Raw genomic sequence first — 27,424 nt, 5'->3', positions numbered from 1 at the left:
CTGGGCACATGGCCACCACACTCAGCTTGACACACACATCCTTAATCCCAGCACTCAGGAGGCAGAGGCAGGCAGATCTCAGAGTCTGAGGCCCACCTGGCTTACAAAGTGAGTTCCAGGGCAGTCAAAGCTATATAGTAAGATCCCCCTCTCAAAAAACAAACAGAAAGAGCAGGGAGGAGCTGGTACTACTATTGGGGATGGAGACTTTGGGGAGGGCCATCTCATGGCTTGACCTGCCATGTGGTCTCTTAGGTGGAAGCCCTTAAAGAGTGAAGGATTCCCTGATCTTTGGGGAGCCCCGAGGTTTAGGTCTGGAAAACACTTAGTGCTGAGCCTGCCTGGGGCAGGTCTAAATGCTGGCACTTCTCAAGAGTGAGCCTGGTATTTACTCGTCCCTTGGCAGTGTTTCATGGTTCAATCTTTGCTTTAGCAAGTAGTCATTCAAGTTTCATCTTATCAGCCATCTTGGTGGGGTGGCTGTCCTTCTCCGAATAAATACAAATAGGTGGGGCACTAAACCGGGTGTGTGGGAAGCTAAGGAGGGACCCATTTCAGGCCTAGGTCAGTTTCATCCCATCAGACATCATGGCAGGATGGGTGCCCCTCTCTGAATAAATAAGGTGGGGCACTAAACCGGGTGTGTGGGAAGCCAAGGCCTAGGTCACCACAGACAGCTGCAAATCATGGAATAGGCTGAGGGCTTCCACCCTGCTGACCCAGGACAATGCATGGCAAGTCATCGTCTTCACCGTCAACTCAATGACCCACCCATCCCCTGTTCAGCCCTGTCACCAACCTTGTCACACCGCACTTCTCAGAACATCACACTTGCTTTGACTTAGGCTTCTGAGCTGTGGCACAGGTCATTCCCTCCTAGGCACCCTCTTCCCACCCCTCACAACTAATCTCTACTCACCCCCTTAAAGCCACCAAATCCAGGCCTTCCCTGGGGCCAGGGGCCGCCTCAGGACACCCCCAGTAAGCCCATGACAACTCTCTTAAGTATTTTTTCCCTGTTTGCAGTCTCTTATCTCTGCAAGCTCCAGGGGTCTGAGACCAGGCAGGGTCTTCTCACTGCCACTGTGGAGGCTGCAAGGGCTCAGTGTATCTGCAGTGCTCAATTCCCTGAGTCCCCAGGGTCTTGCTGTTTGTGCATCCAATACCCAAATCCAAGAATTACACTGTGTCTTACCAATTAATTTCCATATCGCCATTTTCTAAGTCCACAGGTTATCCCATTCCTTAGAACATGGGAGAAGATGAAGGTGGTGTTGAGGGGCGGAGCGTTACACCCTCCATTTGGCAATCCACAGCACTGGGTGCTCTTGGCAGCTCAGGCCTAGAGGTCTAGCCTTCGGTGGCTCTGTCTTCCATTCACTAGTAGGGCAGAAGCCTGTCACATGCACTCAGGTTGGCCACGTTGTCCTCTTGTGGAAAGGATCCTACAGAACCCACCCAAGCCACCAAGTCAGACACCACAGTCTAGATCAGAAGGAGCTGAGGCAGAGGCCCGGTGTGTAAGAAATCGGATTATTCAAATTTATTACCATCAAGAAGTATGCAATGACGCTGTAGTTTCTCAACAAGTAGAAAACAGACTGTGTACAACGGTGAACTCTACAGCACTAGCATCCACAAGGTAGAAATGAATGTTTCTCCAACACCACCAACCCTGGATTGTTGATCTCCAATTAGCCTAGCTAGATCTGGGGACGTCAGCATCAAGTCCCTAGGCTAAAAAACAGCTATGCACCCTTCCCCGCCCCCATTATCTATCTAGATAGTGCTGCCCAGAGGAAGAGGCCCTCTCCCTGCCCCTCAGCAAGCTGAGATAAGACTGAGTATAGTACCATGGATACAAGTCCAGTAGTCTTGCCACATTGGTTTACGAGGGCAACTTGGGTTGAAGAAGGAGCAAGTCTTGGGGGAATCTGAAGACAGCTGCAAACCAGGAGCGGAATCATCTGGCCCCGGCTGAGGACAGACATGTGCTACCAGGCCCACTGGCCTAGACCTGAAGGGCCAGCCACACCCCCGCTTGGCCCTGAGGTGTGTGGGGCGTGGCGCAAGCCCTCACCTGTGCCATTCACGTATTGAGGTGGCCAGAACCCACAGCCTACAAACACCTGCCACACTGCAATGCTGGGGATGATAGCGAGACGCTGTGGGCCCATGGCGAGCCCCAGGCACATTGAGTTGCCTCCCACTTCAGGATGTGAAGTAGAGGCCAGGGGATGAATCTTTTTTCTTTTTTCTTTTTTTAAAAAAAATTTATTTTTGTGTTTTTTTTTAAATTTTTGTGTTTTTTTTGAACCTTTGCAAACACGATGGTGATGAGGAAGGCCTTGCCAGGCTCCCCCAGACGCGTCTGTGGTTGTGGGCTATGAATGTTAAATGCACACTGGGGATGTGTTTCCTATCGCCTCCCCGCCCACCACTGTCTGTAGGGCCTAAAAAAAGGCTCTCAAGGAAAAACAAAACCTAAAACAAAACAAAACCAAAAAAGAAAATGTGTTTCCCTGCATTTGACTGGAATAGGATCTCTGAAAGGCTAGAGAACAGCAGGCGTGCTGCTGCCTCCTGGACCACAGCTGCCGGGCTCAGGCAGGGCCCTCGCTCTGCATAAGGAAGGCATATGTTGTCCTTCAGCGTAAGTTGTACAAGAAAGGATCCAACATGAACTCAAAGAGGAAAACAAAATAGGCCCCAACTCCCACAGCAGCCCGATCTGCAGTGAAAGATTTGCAAAAGGAAAGTCGGAGGGAAGAGGCTAGGATCCCTCAGTCTACCCCGCCTAAGGTATAAAAAGTGGAGGCTTCGCCCCCTTCCCCACCCCATGAGAAGCATGAGAAATGCGGAGCTGAACAGAGAGCTTGAAGCGGGGCTCCACTTGGGCCTGGTGGACAAGGGCCCAGAGCCAGGCTGCCAGTCCGCCTACTCGCCCAGGTGTTCTGGGCTCTCTGACTGGTGTGGCAATGTTCCCGAAATGCTGTGATCCCAGTGGGCTGTGCTCTGCCGGCAACAGCATCCGTGCAGGAGGGCTGGACGATGGTCGGTATGGCTCAGAGGAGCTGGGTCTCCCCCCGGAGCCCCTCAGGGGAGCAGCGGAGGAGAGGGGAGCAGTAGTTACGTTGCATAGTGGTCAAAGCTGCCGAGGTATTCCAGGGCTGCACGGTAGCACAACTGGTATTGGTCCTGAGAGGAAAAGGGGTTGGCTGGTTGGTTAGTGTGGACGAGGGAAAGGCATTCATGCTACAGTCAGGGGCCGTAGAACTGGACTCCACAGACAGCTGCCCAAGTACTCTCCAGATGGAAGCGGGGAAAAGCCTCTGCAGGCCCATCTCCCCGCTTTCCCTCCCCCAGGCCTGTATTCCCCTCTGCTACTCCAACCGCATTTGTTTGTGCCCAGATTTTAGCATCTTACACAGACCGCTGTGTTCAACCCCGACCCAGAAGAAGGCAGCATGACACCAGAGCCCAGGACAGAGCTACTGAATGCCCACAGTTCACACTCCTCTCCCCCACAAGTTAGGCAGGACAAGCAATGCCACGTGGCTATAGCATGAACAAACGCACGTGGGCCAGCTGCAGGTACAGCTGAGGGCTGGAGGGCTGTTGGGGGAGACACTTGGGTCCCGCACACTGGTCTGCTTACCTCTGTCTGCACCATGGCAGGGCGCTGTGTGCGGAGGGTCTTCACGGTCTGGAACATGTCAACCACACCCTCATACCGCATACGTTCCAGGGCAATGCTCAGAGTGATAAACACCCCGGTGCGGCCCACACCAGCACTGCTCAGAGAATGGCTGTGTCAGGAGTCCTGTCACCTCAGGTGGGGGTTCCCAGGCCTTTAGAAGCACCCTCCACCCCAGCCCTACATGGGGACGGCCCCGCCCCACCTGCAGTGCACTGTGATGGGCCCATCCTGCCCAAATTGTTCCTTAGTCTTGTGCACCTGCCCGATGAAGTCGATGAAGCCTTCCCCCGTTTTGGGCACTCCTTGTTCTGGCCAGTCTGTAAACTGGAACTGTCGGATTGTCCTTGACTGCCCATCCTGGGAGAGATGGTCAGGAGCCAGAGTTAAGTTTGTACTTGAGGTACTAGGCCCTCTAGACACAGGGACGCACTCACAAGGACGCTAAGAGCTAACACACACAGCTTGTATTCCTGCAGTTTGAGCTCAAGGGGCTTGGGGGCAGACCCGGACCCACACGAGGTCAGGAAGTGTGAGGTTCAGGCTTGTGTGCATATTCTTTGACCAATACTCACCCGGGCATCTGTGACCTTGAATTCCCGAAGGATATACTGGGGCATGTTGTATTCAGCCATCGGATCAACAACAAAGTATTGATAGCGAGCAGAGCGTTCTGCGGGCCAGTACTGGTGACACTTCTCCTGTGGACAGAACACCGGGAACCCCATGGTTACATGGGAAGGGACTGCCACGTTCCAGAGGACTTTGGGACAGGATGGGTGTTGGTAAAAGAGCCCAAGGCTATGCTGATGGAAAGCTGGGGTACAGAGCGGAGCGTCACAAAAGGAGCACCCTTCCCAATGGTGCCTGGTGTCCTCCCTGGAATGAGAGGGGCCCTGGGGGAAGGGGTGGGCTCACCCTGCCCATCTCCCGAAGCTTGGTCAGCATGACGATGATGGTGGAATTGTGTTCCCAGAGCATGCGCCAGAAGTCCTCGGTGCTCTCTGCCAGAGGCCCCTGCGTAGCTATGTAGGCCTTCTGCTGTCTGGGTGACATAAGACTTGACATGCTGGAGGTGCCGCTGCCCCCATCTATCCCGACACTGCCTAGATCCTTAGGACCCTGCTCACAGAGCAGCCTTCCTCTAGGAAGCCCTCGCTTCTATACCCAGCTCACTCTGATCTTTCGGGCTAGCTCCTACTCCCCCAACTAGGAGCAGACCAAGGTACCAAAAGGCACCGTGGGGCAGGGAGAAGCATTCCGACCTGTAGCCATCTAGAAAGCTGGCATTGATGTAGTCCGAGCCTTCCACACCACGGATGGGTTGCAGACACACTCGGGTCAGCTCATAGGGCATGATATTCACCAGGCGATTTTTGAACTTGTTGCAGGGCAGGTTGGCACTAATGAAGCGAGATGTGTGGGCCTTGGAGTTGGCCAGTAACTGTGAAGAGAAAGGGGTTTATCGGGCTCGGTTCTCCGCAAAGAGGCCTTCCAAGACCCAGTCCTTCCCACGACCCAGTCCAGGAGCCTGGAGTCGAGCAGGCCCAGAGTCCCACCTTGAACTCAAGCTCCATGGCAGTCACACTCTCCCCGGGAGGCACTTGGCCTAGCTTCTGGATGTGGGCATAAAGGTTGCGAGCAGGCACCTCGGTGTGTCCGCACATGGCGGCCTCCAGCAGTGCCTCATGAATGAACACATACTGGTCCTCTGTCTGCACCATGTAGTTCCTTTGTGAGCGCATGCACGTCACGTGGCCATAGATGTCAACCGTCTTCTCATGCTTCATCCGCTCCAACATCGCATCGATAACAATAAAGCAGCCCGTGCGGCCCACACCAGCACTGAGGACAAGGGCACAGCTTGGGGCACGGGTCTCCTTTTCCCACCCCACCCCACCCCTCTGGCGGCTCTATACGCTCTCACCTGCAGTGTACCACCATGGGTCCTGCATCCAGTGGGTTGCAGGCCTTGACCCGTCTCAGGAAGGCCAAGATGGGAGTCGGGTACTCGGGAACCCCATGGTCTGGCCAAGCCATGAACTGGAACTGACGCAGCTCACGCTTCTCACTGGAGCCACTCTGGGGAAAAGGGTCAACAGGGGTGAGGAAGCGACCCGGGGAAGGGGCCAGATCCACCACCCTTAGGTGATAATTCAGAAGCCACACCAGACAGTCACGTAACACAGGCTGAGAGAACCGCTCAGTCCCCCAGGCCCTGACCAGTACGTCACACTCAGTCTCTACAATCTCAGTGACGGACGAGTACTAGTGTGTTCAGCCATACCTTATGGAGTGCGAAGGTGCGCATGGTGTATGTGGCCAACTCCACAGTGTCCACCAAGGTCACCTGAATGAGGCCATAGGTCTCAGTGCCGCGGGCTGGCCAATACTGATCACACTTCACCTGGAGGGGGACGGGCGGGACAGGGAGCAGGGTTCAGGCGACAGTGTTACAGGCTGCCCAAAGGCTTAGACAGGCAGAAACAGAGTGAGAAGCCCAGTTTACCTGAGTACAGAGAGCCCCAGCCTGAGCTCTCAGCTTCTCCCTCCTCACCAAACCACACCACACTGAGCCACCACCCCTTCCCTCACTGGCTGAAGGACCATAATTGAAAATTATTTATTCAACACCAGATAGCACCAGGCACATTTTCTGCCAAATTTACCCATAACGTTTATGTCCCATTTTCAAGCTCTGTAAATTTTATGTTCCAGTCAATGCTTTGCAGTGCAAAAGCAGACATAAGCAGCTCCTTCTACTAATTAACTTAGATGTGTGAATGCCCCAGGAACACTTGGGCATCTGGGGAACACGTGAACACCCCAGGAATACACCAGAAACTGGGGAACACATTAGCGTTCCAGGAAATGACATACTAATATCCCGGGAACTCGTAAACACCTGGGGAACATGCTACATGAGATTGCAGCAGCTCCCCAGTACCTCGGGAATGAGATGATACTCCAGGAAAACCATAGCCCTTGGGGAATCCCTTAAAAACCTCAGAGAAGGTGGTACCCAGCACCACTGAGTCATTTCCCATCCAACCCCTCACCCGGGATTTCTCCTCTAGCCTGGTCATCATGACCACAGTGGCTGTTCGCTGTTCCCACACCATCCGCCAGAAATCGCCCATGGTCTCGGGCAGTGGGCCCTGTGTGGCGATGTAGGCATTCTGCTTCCGGTAACCATCAATGTAGTTGGCATTAATGTAATCACTCCCAGGGACACCTACAGATGGAAAGGGATTCGAGAGAGCATTAACCTCAGTGTGTTCTGGAGAGCAGAGCAAGAGGGGAAAGAGAGCAATCTGCCCTGGGCTCACCATCGATGGACGTGAGGAGGACTCTAGAATGGTCATAGGCGATGACATTTGCATAGCGGTTCTTGGGCTTGTTCACCTCCGAGTTGGAATTCTCCCATGTGAACTGCTGTCCAGGGTCAATGGACTGCCAGAAATGGAAGAAACAGGCAGAGTAAGGGTCAAGTCAAAGGAGGCCTACCTATGGTACCCCCCTCCAATCCCCAGCCACAGAGTGGACACATCCCAAGTCCAGAAAGTGGCAAACTGAGGACTCAAACTTCTATACCGGATTCCTTTGTCAGGTAGAGTGGTTAAGGATGGGGTGGGGCGTGGAACAGGCCCCTGCACCCAACTAGTGAAATTGGCATAGGTGGTGGAAGCCACTGTGGCCACCTGGAACACCCTGGAAACTGCCCATGGTTCCAGATCAATGCAATCTGTTGCCCAGCTCTGCCACATCTCTGGCCTTTCCTATTTCACCTGTCCCCTTGTTCTGCCCTCCCTGCAGGCAGAACCTAGGCTCCTCCACAGCTCCTACCAAGCCCCCACTCTCCATCCTTTCCTGGTTCACAAAGTGCTTTTTTCTTTTTTGGTTTTTTCAGACAGGGTTTTTTTTTTTTTTTTTTTTAAAGCTTTGGAGCCTGTCCTGGAACTAGCTCTTGTAGACCAGGCTGGCCTCGAACTCACAGAGATCTGACTGACTGCCTCCCGAGTGCTGGGATTAAAGGCATGCACGGCTACCACCTGACTCCCTTTTTTTGGACAGGGTCTCATGTACACCTGGCTAGTCTAGAATTAGTTATATAGCTAAGAATGACCCTGAACTTCTTGTTTTCCTGCTTCCGTGTTCTGAGTACGAGGTCTGCAGCATGTGTGCGGCCCCATTTATGTGGGCTTTGCAAATGCTGGGCAAGCACTCTACCACATTAGTTACATCTAAAGCCCATTCACAAGATTCTCTCTCTCTCTCTCTCTCTCTCTCTCTCTCTCTCTCTCTCTCTCTCTCTCTCTCTCAATGCACGTGTGTACACGCACATGTCTGTGCCCCTGTGTGGTGGACTGGGGGACCACCTTAGTGACACCTCCACCTTCCTTGAGCTGAGACCTCTCAGTGCTTACAGCTCACCAACCAGGCCAGGCAGGCTAGCCAGGAAGTACCATGGATGCTGTGTCTCTACTTCCCCACATAGGGATTACACATTCATACCTGCCATGTTTACATGGGTTCTGGGGCTTGAATTCAGTACCCTTGGTAAGTGTGTCCCAGACTGGGCCACTCCCATCAGCCCCGCTCCCGCCCCATTCACAGGATTTTAGGTTTGGATGCCAGTTCTGTTCACCACTCAGCAGCCTCCCCAGACATCTCCATGCACAAGTCTCACTTCAACCTCAGCTCTCTCAAGGGGCAACTCATCCGTTTCCCTTCAAAGCAGGCTCTGCCATGTGACTCCCTTCCGGTGGACAGCTGCGTCACCCACTGGGCCAGGAAGCCCGGTCAGCATCTGAAATCCACCTCAGAAATTCTGCAAGGCCCTTCCCATGGCTCACCACACCCCCATCCTCCCTCCCTCTGCTGTCCTCGACCTGTTGCCGCTCTTCTCTGCTAGACACGTGGCTCTGCCTGGCACCTCCACGCCTCCTCTCTTCCTCCACTCCAATTCACTCTGCCCTTCAGCAAGAACAGTCTTTCAAAAAAAACGCAGACCCGAGTATCAATTTCCTGCTTAAAAGCCCCTTCGTGCTCTTGACTAGCTCAGGGCACAAAGATGCTTACAGCTACATCTCTGGGGGGGGGGGGGGGGGAACGACACACACTCAGGGTGTGTTCAGCACTGTTCAAAGCAGCCATGTGCATGCACTGCCACATCTCTTTTCTCAAGGCAGGTTTGGTTATCATCCTTATATTGCAGATGGACAGAACCAATACCCATAGCACAAAGTCTCCTCCATTTTGGTCTCAGCCTCATTATTCTCCAAGGAGATTGGCTCTCCACTTCTGTGAGCCCTTACCCCGGGACACACCTGCCGTCATGTGTATTGTCAGAAATACACGTTCAGAAGCCGGGCGGTGGTGGCGCACGCCTTTAATCCCAGCACTCGGGAGGCAGAGGCAGGCGGATCTCTGTGAGTTCGAGGCCAGCCTGGTCTACAAGAGCTAGGTCCAGGACAGGCTCTAAAAAAGCTGCAGAGAAACCCTGTCTCGAAAAACCAAAGGAAAAAAAAAAAAAAGGAAACACACGTTCAGCATTGATTACCTGTCTGCCTGTGTCTCTCAGTAACTATGTCCCAAGGCATTTGTCTCTATATGCCCAGCATCTAGCACAGGGATGGGCACACAGTTAGAAGACAAACGACTAACAGACCGTGAAAGAGAGTTATAGGAGAGTCCGCGGTAGATTTGGGCCGCCAGGGAAGGCTTCTAGGACAAAGATGGTACTTTAGAGAAAGCTCAGATGAGAGGAACGGCAGCAGGGGCCCTGGGACCTGAAATGGCAGAGCTTTACTAGAAGGATGGGTAGGTGCGGCATAGGGGAAGGATGAATACTGGTGAAAATCAAGGAAGGCCTTCTTGGCCAGCAGCCAAGCGGAATGCAGAATGCCTGGCTGACATGCTGTCACTGCAGTGCAGCTGCAGCAGGCCAGAGTCAGTGGGCACTCTTACAGGGGAGACTTAGCCGCTATGACGAAAGAGACACACTCTTCCATCTACCTTCCAGGCTCTGGTTTCTTCTTTGGAAGCCTTGCCTGTTGCCCTTGGGATCTACTTGGCCCATGGCCTTCAGAAGGGCAATTCCCGTACCCGGAGGTATGTCCCTGAAACATAACTCAGAGTAGACATCCGACTCAAAGAGCAAACTCCTGGGTCCAGCTGAACCAACCCATCCATCATCTCTCCATTCATCTTCTGAGACCTATGCCAAGTGCTGGAGAAAGAGTGACAGGCACAGAAGACAGACATCTCCACCATGCTTCACCAAGAGAGCGGCATCTCCTCATCACTACCTGTCTCGTAAGGCTCCCGCCTGGGTGCCCAGGGACACTCAGTTATCCCTGACAAAGAGCCGGGGGTGGGGTGGCAGGAAGCCCACTGACTCTGAAATCTGAGTTCCTAACAAAGAGAAGTCACGGCCAGAGTGAGGCAAACACTCAGAGAGCTTCCTGACTCCCACCCAGAAGCTGTGCACTTCTGAGTACACACAATCACAGGCGGCTTGGTGGCTTAGTAGCGATGCTGAGGACAGACTTTCAATCCTTTACTGGCCATGGCCACCACGGGGAAGCTCACTAAGACTCATCCGAGCCTGAGGTGTGGACGGTACGGTCACGAGGCCAGATACTGGGCAGGTCCAAGTTGGAATCTTGGCTCCACTATTCCTCAGCTGTTTGACTCTGGGCATCTCACTCCCCTGTCTGAGTCCTGTTTCTCGCTGTGTAAGACAGCACAGGACCATTTCACCAGGCCAGGAGGGACCAAGTAAGAGGCTGATGCCCAGTGACTGGTCGGTGCTGACTTATTCTTGTTAGAGACCGGATACTGTGGCCATTGTTACTAAGATCAGTGTCTGTTTCTGCTGGCATGGAGACATTTAAGTGGGCACCTAGCAGAGCCTTCTGAAGCATTTCCAGAGGTGACCACCAGAGGGCTGTAGTGAGCCTGTGGGCTGGGCCTAGCACCTAAGGAGGCAAGAGTTTCCCCAGTTAAACTTTGCTGTTGACTTCCCTGGCTATTCCAGGAAAGCCTACATTCTTCCTAGTCCTAGTTGGGACCCAGAACAAGTCAAAAGCCGACAGGAAGACTGAGGCCACACCGGGGGGGCGGGGGGTGGGGGGGGGCACGTTGTCTCACCTCATACTCCTGGGAGAACTTGAGCCCATCGTTGGCTTTGAGGCGCTCAATATTGTCTGCCAGGTCGGTGATGGGAATGGGCGGGTGGTCTCTCATACCTGGGGGAGGTGGAGCACACACACATGGCGGAGTTAGTGTGAGTTCTGAACAGGGTGGCAGAGACAGCCCAAGGCATATGTACTGTGAACACGTGTGGTCATGGAGTACTTGGCACTGGTGGCATGGAGAGACATCAGCACATGCGGCGACATGAATGGCAGAACACACAGTGGCTGGAGAAGCCAGAGGGGAAGTGTGTGTACTGTGAGCACATGGAAGGAAGCATGTCCAGGTGATCTGGTGCTGCACAGGGACAACAGGGCCCTCTCTGCCTGGCAGGTCTTTCCCAAGACTAGGCTGAAAGCTCAGGGAAGTGGCAGCAATAGACAGGATGGGGCTGGGCTCTTACCGCACCTGTCTTAGACACACACACCCCCACCCCTCATCCATGCCAGTCATCCTGGGAGATTTGGTGACCCTGTCATCCCAGGCACCAAGTGTGCGGACAGAAAGGTCATGGACAAAGACAATGGCAGAGTGACACAGAGGGGGAGAGCAGCAGGGACCAGGAGGAAGATGTGAAGCCAGAGAGAGGCAAGGGAACAGGATGCAGGGATATCAGAATGTGTCAGAAAGAGAGAGACCAGACAATAAAGAAAAAAAAAGCAAAAAGGAAAAAAAAAGAGAGAGACCAGAGGTGGCAGGGACAGGGAGACAGGGTGGAGAGAAGGGGCAAGAGGAAGCAAGGTGGGCAGGGGAGCGGAGGGAGAGAAGTGAGACAGGGGAGAAGGGAGAAGAGGAAACAGGGGTAATGAGAAAGAACAGGGAGGGAGGGAGGGAGGGAGGGAGGGGAGGTGAGAGAGCAGAAGAGTGGAGACAGACACTGAAGCCAACGTGTCCCCAAACACGGGAACTTTGAAAACTAACTTGAGATATTCGGGCAACTGGGGGCACTGGAACCTGCAGAGAAAACAAACCAAGATCACAGTGGGGAGGGAGCAGAGCACAGTAACCCTTTGCTGGTCACCTGGCTCTGCAGTAGGACACTGCAGGGGCTGTAGGTGAAAGGCAAGAGGAAGGGACACAGATGGGGCAGTAAGAGGCCAGGAAATATGGGGTAGGTCCCACTAGAAGCTCCCTTGACTTCCAGTAACACAGATGTCCCACCTCCAGGGGTCAGTGCTTCCAAACACCATAGGTCTAACCTGTGGGCCTCTTGAGGCTCTATGACCAGATACTCAGTCCAACTCAGCCCCGAGCCCCTCAAAACCTGACCTTGGCTATTTTGAGACGGCCTCCATTCTGGAAATGACAAACCCTCTTCACTCTCACACCCCTCTTCTCATGGACCCATGGCATCCTTCACACACCAACACCCGAATGGGCTCTGAACGCCATGGTTGCTGCTCTACAACCCATGGAAATACTTCTGCTGGAAATGCGGGTGACTGGGTCCTAAGATCCCACCCCCCCCCAACAAAACAAAGCTACTGCCCGCCCTTCTCAGCATGGCAGTACACTAGCAGTCAAGCCAGGGCCTCTTCCTGCCTGGAACCTCTGCATCCACTCTCTCCTACAACTACACCATCCCGCATCCACAGGTTCCCTTTTCCCCTTCTGCTCACCCGGGGAGAGTGTCCATCCTGGGCTGTGACCACTGCATAATCCTGGGCACGGCTCACCCAGTGCTGAGGTCAGCACGAAGGCCCAGACTCACACTTGGATATCCTCCTGTGGCAGCAGCCACACAGCCATCTTTGCATCTGTGTGGTCTCAAGCTGAAACCCTTGTGCCTCAGCCACCTTCAGCTTGGGCCTCTGTCCCCACTATCACTTGCCTACTGCTTAAGGGCTCTGCTCCATTTCTTCCTCGTCAGCCCATTCTCCACAGAACCAGCCAGAGGTTTTCTACAGCAGCCCTGCTGCTCCCGCACTGAAGACCTTCAGTGACTCCCGGGTCCCTCAGAATGAAGTCTGAGCTCAGTCCCAGTTACCTTGGTATATTACTCCAAGGCTTCAGAGACACTCAGGGTTTTAACTAGATGGACACACACTGCTTCCACTGAGAGCCCCCTCCAGGAGCAGGCTCCTCCGCTCTCCAGCCACACCACTCTGGTGCTTGCGTTCCTCACGGATTCAGTCACCGGTTACAACAGCTTGTTAGGTCTGCATGCTGTGAGGAAGCCCAGGCTACACCAAGAGGCTAGCTCATCAACGAGCCACCTAAGCAACCCACCCAGGGGCTGGCAAACATTAACTACCAAGGGCAGGAAGTAAGTACTTTAGGCTTTCCGACACCCAGGATCTCTTCTACCTTCTATCTGTAAATTGACCTTTGTAGTCTGGAGGGGGTGGCACATGCCTTTAATTCCAGCACTCAGGAGGTAGAGGCAGGCGGATCTTGTGAATTCAAGGCTAGCCTGGTCTACAGAGTGAGTTCTAGGACAGGCTCCAAAGCTATAGAGGAAAAACCTTGTCTCAAAAAGAGATCTCTCTAGTGCAGATGTTCCCAGAAATGAACAGGGGTAGTGGTGTTCTGGGAAAACTTTATTCACAAAAGCAGGTGGTGGCCATGTCTGGCTCCAGGCCATAACCTGCAAGCCTGACTTTAAATGATTCTAGGCCCTAGCTTTCAAGTCTTCCGGCTGAGGGCCTGGACATTCTGGAATAGGCACTGATCCTGCCGGGCCCTGTCTGAATTCCTGACTCATGAAAGCTGTGAGAGAGGATACGTAATTACTGTTGTTGTAAGCCTCTGAGTTTAGGGGTAATTTGATGTGTACTGCTAACTAGATCACACACACACACACACACACACACACACACACACACACCCTGTGTGTGCACATCAGTTCACTCGTTTGTTCCATTGTTGTGTGTTCACAGGCATCCGATGAGAATCTACTGCACAATAAATATAAGGATGGGGATGGACGAGACAGATCCCGGAGCTAGAACTACAGAGACATCTTGACGGGAGGAGTGATATTCCAGGTGAATGGAACAGAGAGCCGCCAGGGTGAAGAGGCAGGCCCTCAGTCTGGAGCTGGGCCACCACAGCGAACAGCGAACCCCAAACAGCCTTTCATCTGCTTTTTGTTACGGCTTCTCACTTCTAACGTGTGTGTGTTTAAGGGTCAGGTGTGAGCCCTTCATCTGCCATGCTTTCTGCTACAGCCTCTCACTCTTTTTTCCCTCAAGACAGGGTTTCTCTGTGTATCTTTGGTTGTCCTGGAACTCACTTTGTAGACCAGGCTGGTCTCAAACTTACAGAGACTGGCCTGCCTCTGCCTCTCGAGTGCTGGGATTAAAAGCATGCACCACCATGCCCAGCCCAGCTTCTCACTAACTTGTTGTGTGTATGCGTGCATGCGTGCGTGTACGCCTGTGTAGGGCCAGAGAGCAGATACAGAGACTGGCCACTTGGGCCAGGGATGTGGGCTCCAAAGGCTCCTTATAGTTCACCTTCAGAGACCGGAGACACAAGCAACCTTGGTCGTCAAGAAGTCTGCTCGCCCCAGAGAGGCTGTCCACCTGTCGAATATGGAAGCCTCAGTAATATTAATCCAAAGGGAACAAATGAAAGAGAGAGAGACAGAGGGAGAGAGAGAGAGAGGAGACAGAGGGGGAGAGAGAGAGAGAGAGAGAGAGAGAGAGAGAGAGAGAGAGAGAGAAAGAGAGAGAGAGAGAGAAAAGAGAGAGAAGCAGCAAGAAATAAGCATGCACTAGGTCATTTTGTAGAGAGCCCTATGGCCTGCAGGACAGGGCTGGAGGGCAAGAGGCTGAGGGATCAGCCCTACCTGGGGTCTGGTAGTTGAGCCTTCGCATCTCCACAGGGTCGGAAGAGTGGGCCAACAGGGAGTCCTTCAGCCCAATTGACTGCTCATCCTTTGACGATGGGGAGTGTGTCCTCTTCCTAAAAAAGCAAGGGTAGGCTAGTGAAAACCTGGAGCACAGGCAGCCCCCATGGCCACAGCTGTCTTCTCACCACCCCGCCTTATCCTGTGATCTCTGGGCATGAGCCAGGGGCAGAGCGGTGTCAATGAGAAAACACAGGGTGGGAAGGGATGGGGCAGGGAGACAGCAGGTGTGAGCAGAGAGCAGTGCAGCGAGGAAGGTCACAGAGGCTGGTGGCTCCTCTGGACAGGAGGCAGGTCACCACTGGCCAGCGGCCGCTGTCCTTAAGACTACCACAGCTGAGGCAGCAGAAGCCACCAGGAAAAAACATGCAACGACACATAAAATACACAAACATTACAAGGTGCTGGGTCCCAGCTGCCTGACTCTCAGGCTATCATGGTGAATGCCCAGAGCAGCAGGGGAAGGGCAGGAAAGGCGTTGCCCTAGCCAGACAGAGTCCTCTCTCACTGGCCTCAACTTGTCCATCTAAAATGAGAGGGTCAGAGACAGACTACCCAGGGACCGGCTGCAGTCCCTGCACAGGAATGTCTGGGGAGAACTTGAAACGCCTGCGCCTGCGTGCGTCGGGACACCTTTCCCTGCTGCTCGGCAGAGCGTAGAGAGAAGGTCTCTTGTAGGAATTAGGTTGGAGAAATGGGAGCCTAGGGAGGGTTCTGGAGAGCTCTGTGGACTCAGGGAAGCAGTGAGGGCTGCAGCGTGCATATACCCCAGGGAGGAGCATCTTCTGTGGAAGCCACAGAGTTGGACTAACAGGAGCGTGACAGAGCCTGTCCCTCATGCCAGTGAGGACTCATCCCGAACCAGGGATCCTACTGTGCCGGCCAGCCAGCTTGCTGATTAAAGCCACAGGCTAAAGTCAGAAGTCCACCCCTCCCTGCAGGCCCAAGATGTGCACAGGGATAGTAGAGGGGGAGGCGTGTAAGGAGAGAAGGAACAACGACTCCTACCTTTCTTGTTTACTAGGTCCCGAGAGACAGGCAAGGACAGAAGAAAGGAATGGTCATTGTTTCTGCTGAGCACTCGGCCCTCACATGACAAGGGGAACGTGGTACCCTGACGTGGTACCTGTATGACACCCTCAGGAAGGGAGTCCACCTCTATGTATGGGCATCAGAACCCAGGTGGGGACAGGGAGGATATGTGGGTGGGGAGAATACTCCTGAACACCACCTACGAGCCTGTCCACTGCGAGAGGAAGGAGTGAACGTGTCAGGAAAGAGCATGGGGTCCAGACAAGGGCAGGGTAATGATGGGGCACAGGAAGTGGACACTTTCACGTGGTGACGTCACACACTGAACAGCACATGTTCAAGAACCAGTCATGTGCTGGCTGCTGGGGACCCAGCACAAGCACGTGCAGGCCCAGCACATATCCAGTGGGGCATTCTGGCACAGATGAAGGGCTGTAGGAAGTTGGGACCAGGAGCCAGAAGTCCCTAAAACACCAGAGACTAGTGAGCGTGAAGGATGAAGGGACAGCTGCCCGAGGAGGCGGGACAGGGCAGTGGGGGTGGGGCTGCTGCAGAGCAGGAGCCCAGGGGCAAGGAGCCACATGTTTACTGTAATGATGTCAAGTGCAATGCTAAAGATACAATTAACCAGGGCTTCAACTGTCAGGCTCAAAGGTTAGGCTTAAAAAAATAAAGTTTTTGTGGCTTTGTGCATGTGAAGGCAGGCACTCCACACTGAGCTATAGCTCCAGACCTTTAAAAAAAAGCACACAAAAGTTTTGTTTTTTGAGAAAAGATCTAGCTAAGTTACCCAGATTAGCCCTGAATCCTTCTTCTACCTCAGTCCCCAAAGTAGCTGGAATCCCAGGCCTAAACCACAGGTCCAGTTCATCCAAAGTCTTACAATAGCCAGCTAGGCAGTGGTGGCATGTGCCTTCAGTGCCTTGAGAGAGAGGCAGGTGGATCTCCATGAGTTTGAAGCCAGCCTAATCTATACATTGAGTTCTATGGAAGCCAGGACTACTTTTGGAATAGTCAAGTCAAATACCTGGAAGCAGCGTGGGAGCTGGGAGGACAGTAGACCTCCAGGGACAGGCGCTCCAGCTACCTGAGAGCATGTTAAGAGACAGCTATGGATATAATCTCTCTTTACTGAACAGCTGCTATGTAGATACTCATGGGGAATTGGGTCTACGACTGATTGGGGATTGGGTTGGACTGGATTGGGTCCAACCTCTGTGGGCCTAAGCAGGAGAGGTGGCCAGGGAACCACCCAGGAATTAGCAGAAGGAAAGTGCTCAAGGCAGGAGACCAGGAACCAGTGGCTACTGAAAGGAGACAGACATGTTCACATGCACAGAAACAGATGGACAGACATGCCTAGGGACATACACAGTTCACCTCAGCCCTTCCTCATAAAGGTGGGCCACTCAGAAGTGCACACACACAGAACCACTGTTTCTGTCGCTCCTGGCTTGCCCAGGGGCCATGCTGAGATGGCCGACAATACTACACCAGGGTACCCGGGAGGCAAGCAGCAGGCTGTCCCCTGGAGCCAGGCCCAGCACTCACCTCTTGAACAGGAGGATAGCGATGACAATGAGTATGATGAGAATGACCGCCAGGACAGGGCCTGTCACCCACAGCATCTCGGGCTCCTCCTGCTGCTGGGCTGGTGTCACCTGGACTACAATCTCATCCGAGTAGGGGCTGGAGGCGTAGCGCTTCTGCGGTCCAGTGAAGCAACAGCACAGACTGTGAGCACAGCACGAACCCCCGCCCCCTCACCCATCAAACCCAGAAAGGACACTGAGATCAGGAGACATTGGGCTGACCCAGGCTCTAAATCTGTAAGACTGACTTGGAGCAGGCCAGTAGGACTGCGCTACTGACAAGTTAGGTCTGGTCTTCTAGGTCCTGAGGCCGCGTGTCATGGGATACTAGGTTATATACTAGTATACTGGGATACTAGGATACTTGGTCCTCAGGATTGTCCAGGTCCTAGGATGTTGGCGTCTCAGGGAGAATGCAGACCTGGGGTCTCCTAAGGTCAGAGACTGGCCTAGTGTTAGATTAAGCCTGGGGTCTTAGGGTTCTGAGAGTCATGCCAGCTCAGGCCAACCTGGTCCATGGGTTCCTTGAGAGACGCGAGCACAAAGCACTGGTAACTCAGGTCCGGAGACAGGGGCCGGTTGTAGAAGCCCCGGTAGCTCTTCTTGTCCCCCAGGGTGAAGGTGTCGGGGAGCTCATCCACTTGAGCTGCTACATATGGCTTTAGCCGCTCTGCTTGTCGCCGGCGCCTCCGCTGTTCCTCCCCACCCTGCTCGATGGCCTCCAGAAGCTGGTAGAGCAGAGCACAGAGTCATACAAGGCCCGGGAGCAGCATGCTGACCCTGGGGCCATAACCTGAGATACAGAGGTTCCCTCCTCTTAAGGGACCCTTGCGGGTACTGCTACTCCTGGTAGCCTATGAGGAAGGGCCTCATGAATAACCTCATCTTAACCAGAGATGCAGTTTCCACATGAGCTGCTCTACACCACAGGCCTCAGGATGCTCTTAGAGCTACAGAAATGTCTCCACTGATTCCTATACCATGGGATCCTTACCAAATACCTCTGGGGAAGTCTCTGTAAGCCCTCCTGGAGTTCTCAAAAATACTCCAGGGGGAGGGGAGTCCCCTCAGAGTCCCTCTCCCTAGAGAGGGAGTGGCTGACAGCTACTGCCAACCACATGGGGTTGCCCTCAGTGCTGATTCGTCCCTAGGCACCTCATCCAGCTCCAGCTCCTCTGGTGTGTTCCATCTCGGTGCCAGCAAGTTCCCGCCCACACGGTCAATGGGCACGACCACAATGTAGAACCACCTGTGAGAACAGAATGACAATCAGAACCTTTGTCGCCAGCAGCTACGATCCTGCGCCACACCAGCCTCTGGCCTCTTCTGCACACCTGACTAGCGAGGGGTCCTGGACTTGAGGCATGGAGAGGGAGAAGCGGCCATCCTCTATGAAGGCAGAGGCAGGCAGCGGCTTGTGTGGCAGGAGGTCTGGAGCGGTGCGGATGGACACCAGGTGCTGCAGGCCCCCAGCACTACTGCCACGGTTCATCAGCACAAAGGAGTATTCTGTGTTGGGCTGCAAGTCTGCAATCAGCTTCCTCATCGAGTGCCCGTCCACCTCCACACTCTGCCCATTGTACAGGATCTGTGGGGGAAGAGAAGGAGCAGCTAGGGCCTCTGGGTGATGACCCCACTACAGGTCTATAGGGCACCGTGACTACATAAGGATCCTATGGCAGTGCAGAACAGATGGGCATGTCCTAGTCTAGGTCAGCAGTGGCCCTTACCCACCTTGAAGGGTACAGCGGACTTATAAGAGTCAGGGACCTCCCAACTGAGCAGCACAGATGTCTTCATTGCAGCCGCCACACGGAAATTCTTGGCAAACACTGTGGAGGCATGAGGAGGGAGTCAGCCCTGTGCCTAGTGGGGTTGGGTGGATGGGCCAGAGACTGTGACAACGGCTACAACACAGAGGAGTAGGGGAGCCCGGGGAAAGAGCAGGAGACTAAGGGTGACGGCCAAGTACCCCGAGTCAGCTTCACAGCACACAGTCCAACGCCTAACCCCGGTTCTTCCACAGTGAGCACCGGACTGGCTCGGGGATGCCACAGCACTTGTGGCCAGATCTCCAAAGGAGCATGGGTGAGAACCTGAGCTTGGAACCAGATCAGAGCAGCCAGGGGTCAGTGGGCTGTGGCCATGAGAAGCATGTGGCCACATAGCAGGGCACGGTCTCTGGATGTCAGTAGGTTAGGCCCCAAAAGATTAGTGCTACAAACCAAAGTACAGTGAGCTGCACAGCCTAGAACGGTGACACAGCGAAAAGAGATCAGAGGCTCAAGATCACAAGAGACTGGAAGGTGATGCAGCATAGGTCAGTAGGTCAAGGGCAGCAGAGGTCAGGGTCACACACCCAAGAATGTGGTGCCTGTTCATTAGAGGTTAGCAATCATGAGAGACTGAAGTGTCACACAGCAGAAGCTGGTGGATCAGTGGCGAGAGGTCAGTGGGTCAAGAACAGCACAGGTCCCTAGGAGCAGTCACGCTTGGGCGGGCATTGTCATGACCGCAGAACACACCTTGCTCCATGGGCATGGTCCGGGACTGGATGCTGGGGCTGAGCGGGCCGGCGCCTTTGCTGGTATGTGCACGGACCTTGATGTCATAAGTGGTGTCTGGTTTGAGGCCAAACAGTGTAAGGTGTATATCGTCAGTGACATTCTGCAGTTCATGCTGGCTGTTGATGTCACGGTAGACCACAGTATAGTTGGTGATGCGCCCATTCCTCTCTGCCAGCACAGGTGGGTCCCAGGCCAGTTCCGTAGTCGATGTGGTCAGCCCTGTCACTCGAAGGTTTTGAGGAAAGCCACTGGGCACATCCTCCGGGGTTGTGATCTCTTTCTCAAACTCTTCACCTGGGCCAGCCCGGTTCTTGGCAGCAAGCCGGAAGATGTAGGTAGCCCCTTTGTGCAGACCGGTGACTGTAAAATGCTGGTCATCCTTGCCAAAATCTATGGTGTTGGGCCGTGCCTCGTCAGCCCGACGGTATTGTAGACGGTAGCCCAGCAGCTCTCCGGGCAGCTCCTTGGGTGGGTGCCACTGCAGTAGCGCGGTGTGCATGGCCGTGGTGCTGACCATCATGGTGGGCCGGCCTGGGACTGAACAGCACGCACTGGGCTCTGGTGCTGCCCTCCCTCTGCTGCCCACCCAGCTTTGTCCCTGACCCCCAACTCACCTGCCCCTGCTGTAGTAACCACTTTGGGCTTGCTTCGGGCACCATCCCCCTTGGTGGTGTAGGCAGCAACAGTAATGGAGTAGGTGGTCTCTGGGGTGAGGCCACTGATGGTGGTTTCCTGAAGGAGAAGGGGGAAGGGCAGGTCCCATCACACCCTGTGAGAAGAGGCTAGACTATCAGTCACCTGAAGACTGTAGCCAAGGGTGCCCCCAGGTACACAGGAGACCAAGGCCCTGGGAGGTGGAACTGTGTATAAATCCTTTCTCCACTGAAGACGGGGACAGCCAGGTGGGATGTGGACTAGGAGCATGCTACCCACCCCAGACGCCCCATGCCTGGGGCAGACAGCTCATTCTTCCTTTCAGAGAAGAACAAAGGTCCACACTGTTTCTTTCACTCCATTGTGCTGTGAGTGACACCTCATGAGGTCCCCCCACACACACCAGGACAGAGCCTTGCACGCACCCAGCACCTTGTACGCCTCTTTGCACGCACATGCACACTACAGACTACAGTCCCTCCTGAAATAGCAGATGCAAGGCCACTTACAGACACAAATACAAACAGAAAGAGAAAGGGGAGAGAGAGAGAGAGAGAGAGAGAGAGAGAGCGAGCACTCTCGCAGGGTACAAGAGAGGGCCAAGGCACAACACTGTAAGGTAGAGGGATCCCATCTAATTCAGTGACTGTACTATCCAACCCCCCCTGGGAGCACATAAGAGTTGGAGAAAGGCAAAACAGAAAACTCCCCATACCCGGGAACACATTCCCCTGATTCCACTGATGCCCAAGAAGTCAGCCACTCCATTTCCTTCTGCCTTGGCAGATCCTACCCATACCCCATCCAGCAAAGGCATCATTTCCAGACATGGGGAGAAACACCACTGAAGACCAAGCCACACCACAAAGAAGAGTAGGAAGAAGGGAGGGAGGGTACCACCGTGGAGCAGGAACAGGGCTGTCGGCACCAGCCCTGGTAGCCCTCCAGCTCTAAGCCTCAGGTGCAGCCAACTACAGATGCCAACAAACCTTTGCAGGGCCCTGACTGCCCAAGCTGGAGGGTCTTCCAGGGCTTGGGCTCCCCAGCGTTTCTCCCAGCCTGGGCCTGAGCAGGTGATTTTTCACTTCAGGGATCAATAAGGCCTAATGATCAGGATTGGATTTAACTCCATCCCTGTCTGGCCAGAGCAGGGGCCAGGTCCTGGTCGATTGTGAACACTGGCCTCAAATTGCTGCTCGACAGGCGAGGAGTACGGATTAGAGGAAACGCCAATCACTGCTCAGCCTGGTGCTCATGTCTACATGCCAATTTTCTCTGGATGTGGCTGGTGCCCTGTGGATCTTGGCGGCACAGGCTGGGAGAGGGGGAGTGTCCCGTGAGCCCAGCCTGACCCAGTCTTGCCCGTGCTTGCACACCTCTTACTTACATAGTCCTCGGACTCCTCTGGTCTCCACTGACCCACGGGAAAGGGAAAGAAAGGGAGACAAGATGGTGAAGGATTTTGACTTGGAGAGGACCTGGCCCATGGAGAACTGATAGACAGTTCTGAAGTGCCCACTGAGATGACAGCCCAGGACCGCTCCCGTCAGACACAGGTCCCTGCATCACTGAGCACCAACTGTGTGTACCAGGCCTAACCAGGGCAGGGTGACACGGACGATGTCAGATAAGGAGAGAGGCTTGGCACCTCAGACAGAAGGAAGACACTAAGGGATGACTACATCTCCCGTTGTGCCCAGACTCCTATCTATGCCCATCTTACTGTGGCTCTCCAGACTTATTTATTTCCTCCACTCTCAATAGCTCAGCTGAAACTATAAATGAGAGTCACCTGAGCTAAGGTGACACTGTGTCCCAGATCACAGTTCTGGAATTATGGCTAGAGTGAGCCAAAAGTCAGGATTGCCAGTAAGATTATAAGGGCTGCTAGGTAGCCAGCTCAGAGCCAGGACCTTACCCCATAGTCACAGGGAGACCTCACACCCCTGAATTCCATTCTACAGGTGCCTGGGCTCAAAGCAGGAAGACTAGTTTCATGGTAGTGGTAAATTCTAGCATCAGTGTGCCTAGGTATTCTAGGTGAGTATGTAAACAGACTGACCACCCTCAGGTAGCTGGCCTGGCCTCTGTCCACTGGCCTGAGCACCTGCTGTGCTGGCAACTGGCAAGCTCTGTCACAAAGTCTTTGGGCAAAATATGGGAAAGGCTATAAAGATTCCCCTAAAGATTGTGTTTACTTTGCAGAATGGGCCGTGACTACTTGGATTTAGGTTTCCTTACTTGAGACGGACCTGGGCTTTCCAAGCCAGGCCCTGGTGTGGAATTAACACATGGCAGGCAGTGAGAAGGGAAAAGACAGAGGGGGTGGAACAGAATGGAGAGGGGTGGGTAGGAGAAGGAAGAGGCTGGAGGAGGGAGGGAGGGAAAGAAAGAGGAGAAGGGACAAAAGGAAGTGGAGAGGGGCAAGTCTCATAGCGGGAGCACAGGGGAGGCAGGCTGGGCTGCACAGTCAAAGTGGGGATACCCATCGCATGTTTCCTTCTGATCCTACTGGGGCCCTGGGCCGCACAGATGGCTCTATTAGGTGGAGAAAGGCTGGCTAGGATGTCCTTGACAAGAGTCACACAGGGGACAGCTACGCCCTGGGGCCAGGCTGGATAAGTGCTCCATCTGGTCTCCCACTGGCCCAAAGCAGGGCGACCTAGTCTCGGGGGCACAAGGCTATAAGGGGAGGTCTTGTCTTCTGGGACGCCCCTGGAGTCTGGTTGGGTATATTATACATAAAGGATACAAACATGGGGGCATATGATTTTATTGCCCAACCCCCTTCAAAGTGCCAGGGACCAGCACACAAAAGCATATGACTTTCCTGAAACCCCAGAGGCTGCAGCTGTGGCGCCAGACTCCTAGGATGGGAGGGGCCAGAGCGAGCCATTCTCTGGATGTTTTTGGGCGGGTGTGTCTGCTGAGACTTTGTGAGGAGCCCTCAACCTGCCCCAGGAATGCAGGCTGGTGAACACACCCACTGCCCCCACCCCTGGGTCCCTCAGTATAGGCAGGTTAGGAGAAGAAGTCACCCTCTAGGCAAAGAATTTTGGCTCTGAGGGTGGAGCCCAGCCAAAGGCACGAAGGCTGTTTGTTTTTGTGGGAGCCCACTCCTCAGCATAGCCTGCAGAATCTAGGGTTCACACTGGGTGGAAAGGGAATCTAACTGCTTCCTGATGGGACTTAGTGCTGGTGCAAGAATCCTCAGGACCTGGTTCTGGAGAGGGTGAGCCTGAGGGCGAACATGGCAGGCTTTCTGATTCTTGATTAGTCCTTGTCTAGGGTAGAGATTTGGCCTCCTAGCCAAGACCCGCCATCCCCTTGCTGGCTCATTTTGGTCATGCAGATGTATAATCTCATAACGCTTCATGTTCCTAGATGGAACAGCAAGCCAGGGGTCAGAATACTCGAGGGACCTCACTGTAAGCTCGGGGGTGGAATCCCCCAGGAAGACAGAAGCTTCCAACAGGGAAGGGCTGGCTGGCAGGCTTAGGCTTCGAGATAAACATCAGGGGTCAATCACTCAGGTGATTATTTGCACAGCTTTGCCTCTGTCACTGGCTTGAGGCCAAAGAAGACAGAGAACTCTTGAAGTCCCTATCTGCCTCTGGTACAGAGATTCTCAGAACAGCACTGCGGGGACAACAGCACAGTTCAAAGCTTCCTGCAAACCACAGGCTGGGACAGAACAGTGTGCAAGGAGCCTGGGTGGGTGGGGTCTTTGGAGACTGCCCTTTGACTACTGGTGGCTAAAACCAGGGTGGAGGGGGGTAGCAGGGCCTAGGCTGGCACAACTTGAGCAATCCTAACACAAAAAAGAAGTGTCCCTGGAATCTGGGCCTCACTTCCTAATCTCCGTACCCAAGGCAGTTCCAATACGACCATAAATTGCATGAACACCTCCGAGGGCAGGCTCTGAGGAGCAAATGTGACACACTGGTCACTGCTCACCCAGCCACCCAGTACCATTAGTGACATACCTGAGCCTCGGCCAGCATGACATCCTGGATGATAGGTTGGCCTCGGGGTTCACCATTCTCTAGCCGCACATAGGTGACCTGGTAGCCACGAATCTGTCCGTGCTGCTTGTTGGGGACAGGCAGCTTCCAGGAGACATGCACAGCAGTGGAGTTCAGAGGCTCAACCTCCACCTTCCGTGGTGGCCCGCTGGGCACTGGAGGCCAGGTAGAGAGGGAAGTCAGACACGGGGAACTGAGCCTTGCTCAGGGTATGCATAGTTAACTTTAGGGCTGTGACTCTGCACTCACTCACTCCCCTGGGAAAGGCACCAATGTTTCTTTGGCTGGCTGATCTGATGAGCAACCCTTTGCCTGCACTGGATCATCCCCGTCAACCCCTCTGGCAGGGCTACTTATTAGTGGGGAAAAGCCAGAGGTGAGGTACCATACCATACTTCAACTACCCAGGCTCCCACTATCTGTCACAAATCTCGTCAATATTCAGCCAAAGTCCGCTGGCTCTACTGAGTCTTCTGCCCTCATCTTCCCAAGCCTGACTCTCATATTGGGTGGGGCTGCTTCTCCTGCCATAGCCCCTTAAGGTTTTTAAGGCTATCTTGGTGATGGCCCAGAAGCTAGGACCTAGACAGGGGATACCCCACCAACTACATCTCCCCAGAGTTTAGACCATTAAGACTAAGTTTAGGAAATGAGTCTGTCAGGTCCAGTGGAGGAAGGTCCTGGGGTGCTTGGCAGGCGGCCCCAGGCAGCATGCCTCCCTTCCCACCCCTCCTCATGACAACGCTACGCAATGCAGCCTACCGTCCTCATCGGTGCGCACCAGCACCGGGCTGCTCTCAGGGCCGGGGCCCACATCCGTGTGTGCCCGCACCCACACCCGGTACTCCGTCCACTTCTCCAGGCCCAACAGGTCCCAGCTGGAATGCTCACGGCTGATGCCATCCACCACATGCCGCTTACGGTCCTCGCCGTCCACTGCCTCATAGGCCACGGAGTATTGGGTGATAATGCCGTTGCGGCTGTCAGCTGGCGGTGGAACCCAACTTACCCGGACTGTGGTGGAGCCCGTGCTCACACATGTCACCTTCTGGGGAGGGGCGGATGGGGCTGGGAAAGACAAATGGGAGGAAAGCAGGCAAATGGAGGGTGGGGAATCACAGGCACAGTGACCAAGTCACAAGGGACTGGAGACTCACCCAGCCATTCTGAGGCTTTCTAGGCATAATGCTGCTGAGATGGCCTGACTCCCTCTGAACTAGCTTTCTACTCTCAAACACACACACACACATGCACGCACACATGAACATGCAGCATGTGCAGTGTCTCACAACACATATGGAGTTCTAACAGCATCTCTCCCATGCATATGCCGTCTCACACAAACATGGCATCAAATATATATATATATACACACACACACACACACACACACACACACACACACACACACTAGAACTTGGAGAATATAATCCTCTCCTGGGGATAAGTGATTCAAAGACGTCTTTTGGTTTTAGACTACCTTAGCCTGTGCCTATGTGGTCAGGGTCTCTGAAGCTAGACCAGGGGTGGCTAGTGGCTGTGAGGTTTGGATTCCTTAGGAGAGGCAAGTGTGGGCTCCCTTTCCGCCTGGTGACTTTTCTAGACCCCACTACCAATACAGGAGCTTCCTGTCACCTCAGACTTGCCACTCCCTGTCCAGGTAACTTCAACAGCCCTCCATTCACTGGAAACAAAGCACCAACTCTCCAGGGGTTTGGGTTTCACTTTCCTTGCTCAGTTCCGCCTATGCAAGCATAGTGCTAGGAATGGTCCCGTCTCCCAATCTGTGGTCTCAGACCCCAGCATCCCCGGGGAACACCATCATTTCGGCCCTGGAGATGCAGCTTTGGTGTGAGGTGCAGCAGCGTACCACTCTCACGGTATCCTAACCTCACTTGTCTTTCTGTGTGTGTAGTGTATGTGAACACATGGGCACGTGTACCTGCATGCACGTATGTGAAAGCCACAGGATGATGTCAGGTAGCCTAGCCTACTCTATCAGACACCACCTAATGCCCTTGAAACAGGGTCTCTCACTGAACCTGAAGCTAGACTGGCAGCCAGAAAGGCCCAGAAATTCCTGTCTCAACAGTGTTAGTGCTATAGGTGTGTATGTGGCCATGCCCAGTTTGTTGTATGGGTGCTGAGGATTTGATCCGGTCCTCCTGATTACGCAGCTCTGTAACCCGACGAGTCAGCTCCCCAGGCCCTCATTTTCTCCGCCACTGCTTGACCCACATTAGCTAATAAACAAGGCAGCACCGGCAAGTAGACAAGTTATATTTCCAGAGAGCCCCCCCAATGAGCTACCTGCTGAGGTCTACTCTATCTTGCTCACTCTGCCACTTTACAAATGACACAGTCAACCCTCACAGTTCCCAGACCTCCAGCTCCCTCTGCCTATAGGCACGTAAGCTCTCTGCCTGCCTTCCACAGCAGCTACCAGCCCCGTTCTTCCTGTACCCTCTCAAGAGTGGAGTCCAAGGCCAAGCTTTCCCCACCCACACTCTGCCCCTCTCTCCCTCCAGAGATTTTACCAGCTGACCCTCTCCTTCCCTGCTTCCTGCTTTGTCCTAACCCTCACAACAGCAGCTAGACATACTTCAGGAGTCCCGCCTTAAAAGAAAACTCCATCCTCAAGGCCAAAGGCCCTCCAATTACCACAGGCCCCTACAACTAGCTTCTTGGTGACATCCAAGCATGCCGGCTTACTCCCTCACCTCCCACTGCCCTTCCAGGCCACTGCACATCTCCTCCAAGTCCACTTCCCACCACATCCATTCCCTTCGGCCACCCAGCAGCAG

The 27,424-nt window shown here is 54.0% G+C and overlaps 1 protein-coding gene across 4 annotated transcripts in view; it reads right to left on the bottom strand.

The window, feature by feature from the left end:
* Positions 1–1,519: 1,519 nt before the first annotated feature.
* The window catches only part of Ptprf (protein tyrosine phosphatase receptor type F), an 83,643-nt gene continuing 57,738 nt past the window's right edge, over positions 1,520–27,424 (bottom strand). For 3 of the 4 annotated variants that reach the window (XM_038334093.2, XM_038334094.2, XM_038334096.2), the window contains 23 exons: positions 25,383–25,688; positions 24,582–24,775; positions 21,983–22,009; positions 20,556–20,673; positions 19,900–20,478; positions 19,109–19,206; positions 18,709–18,962; positions 18,530–18,623; positions 17,884–18,102; positions 17,334–17,488; positions 14,691–14,806; positions 10,853–10,950; positions 7,027–7,150; positions 6,757–6,932; positions 5,985–6,104; positions 5,625–5,779; positions 5,257–5,542; positions 4,963–5,141; positions 4,616–4,742; positions 4,273–4,398; positions 3,903–4,057; positions 3,659–3,794; positions 1,520–3,198 (listed from right to left, as the gene is read on the bottom strand). In XM_038334093.2, coding sequence (XP_038190021.1) covers positions 3,130–3,198; positions 3,659–3,794; positions 3,903–4,057; positions 4,273–4,398; positions 4,616–4,742; positions 4,963–5,141; positions 5,257–5,542; positions 5,625–5,779; positions 5,985–6,104; positions 6,757–6,932; positions 7,027–7,150; positions 10,853–10,950; positions 14,691–14,806; positions 17,334–17,488; positions 17,884–18,102; positions 18,530–18,623; positions 18,709–18,962; positions 19,109–19,206; positions 19,900–20,478; positions 20,556–20,673; positions 21,983–22,009; positions 24,582–24,775; positions 25,383–25,688 — 3,911 coding nt within the window. In that variant the 3' untranslated portion in view covers positions 1,520–3,129. The remainder of the gene's footprint in view (positions 3,199–3,658; positions 3,795–3,902; positions 4,058–4,272; positions 4,399–4,615; positions 4,743–4,962; positions 5,142–5,256; positions 5,543–5,624; positions 5,780–5,984; positions 6,105–6,756; positions 6,933–7,026; positions 7,151–10,852; positions 10,951–14,690; positions 14,807–17,333; positions 17,489–17,883; positions 18,103–18,529; positions 18,624–18,708; positions 18,963–19,108; positions 19,207–19,899; positions 20,479–20,555; positions 20,674–21,982; positions 22,010–24,581; positions 24,776–25,382; positions 25,689–27,424) is intronic. The other variant, XM_038334095.2, reaches the window with a different exon arrangement.

Source organism: Arvicola amphibius, chromosome 6 (genome assembly GCF_903992535.2).
Source record: "Arvicola amphibius chromosome 6, mArvAmp1.2, whole genome shotgun sequence".
NCBI lineage: Eukaryota > Metazoa > Chordata > Mammalia > Rodentia > Cricetidae > Arvicola > Arvicola amphibius.
This window is presented reverse-complemented; position numbering and strand designations above follow the sequence as displayed.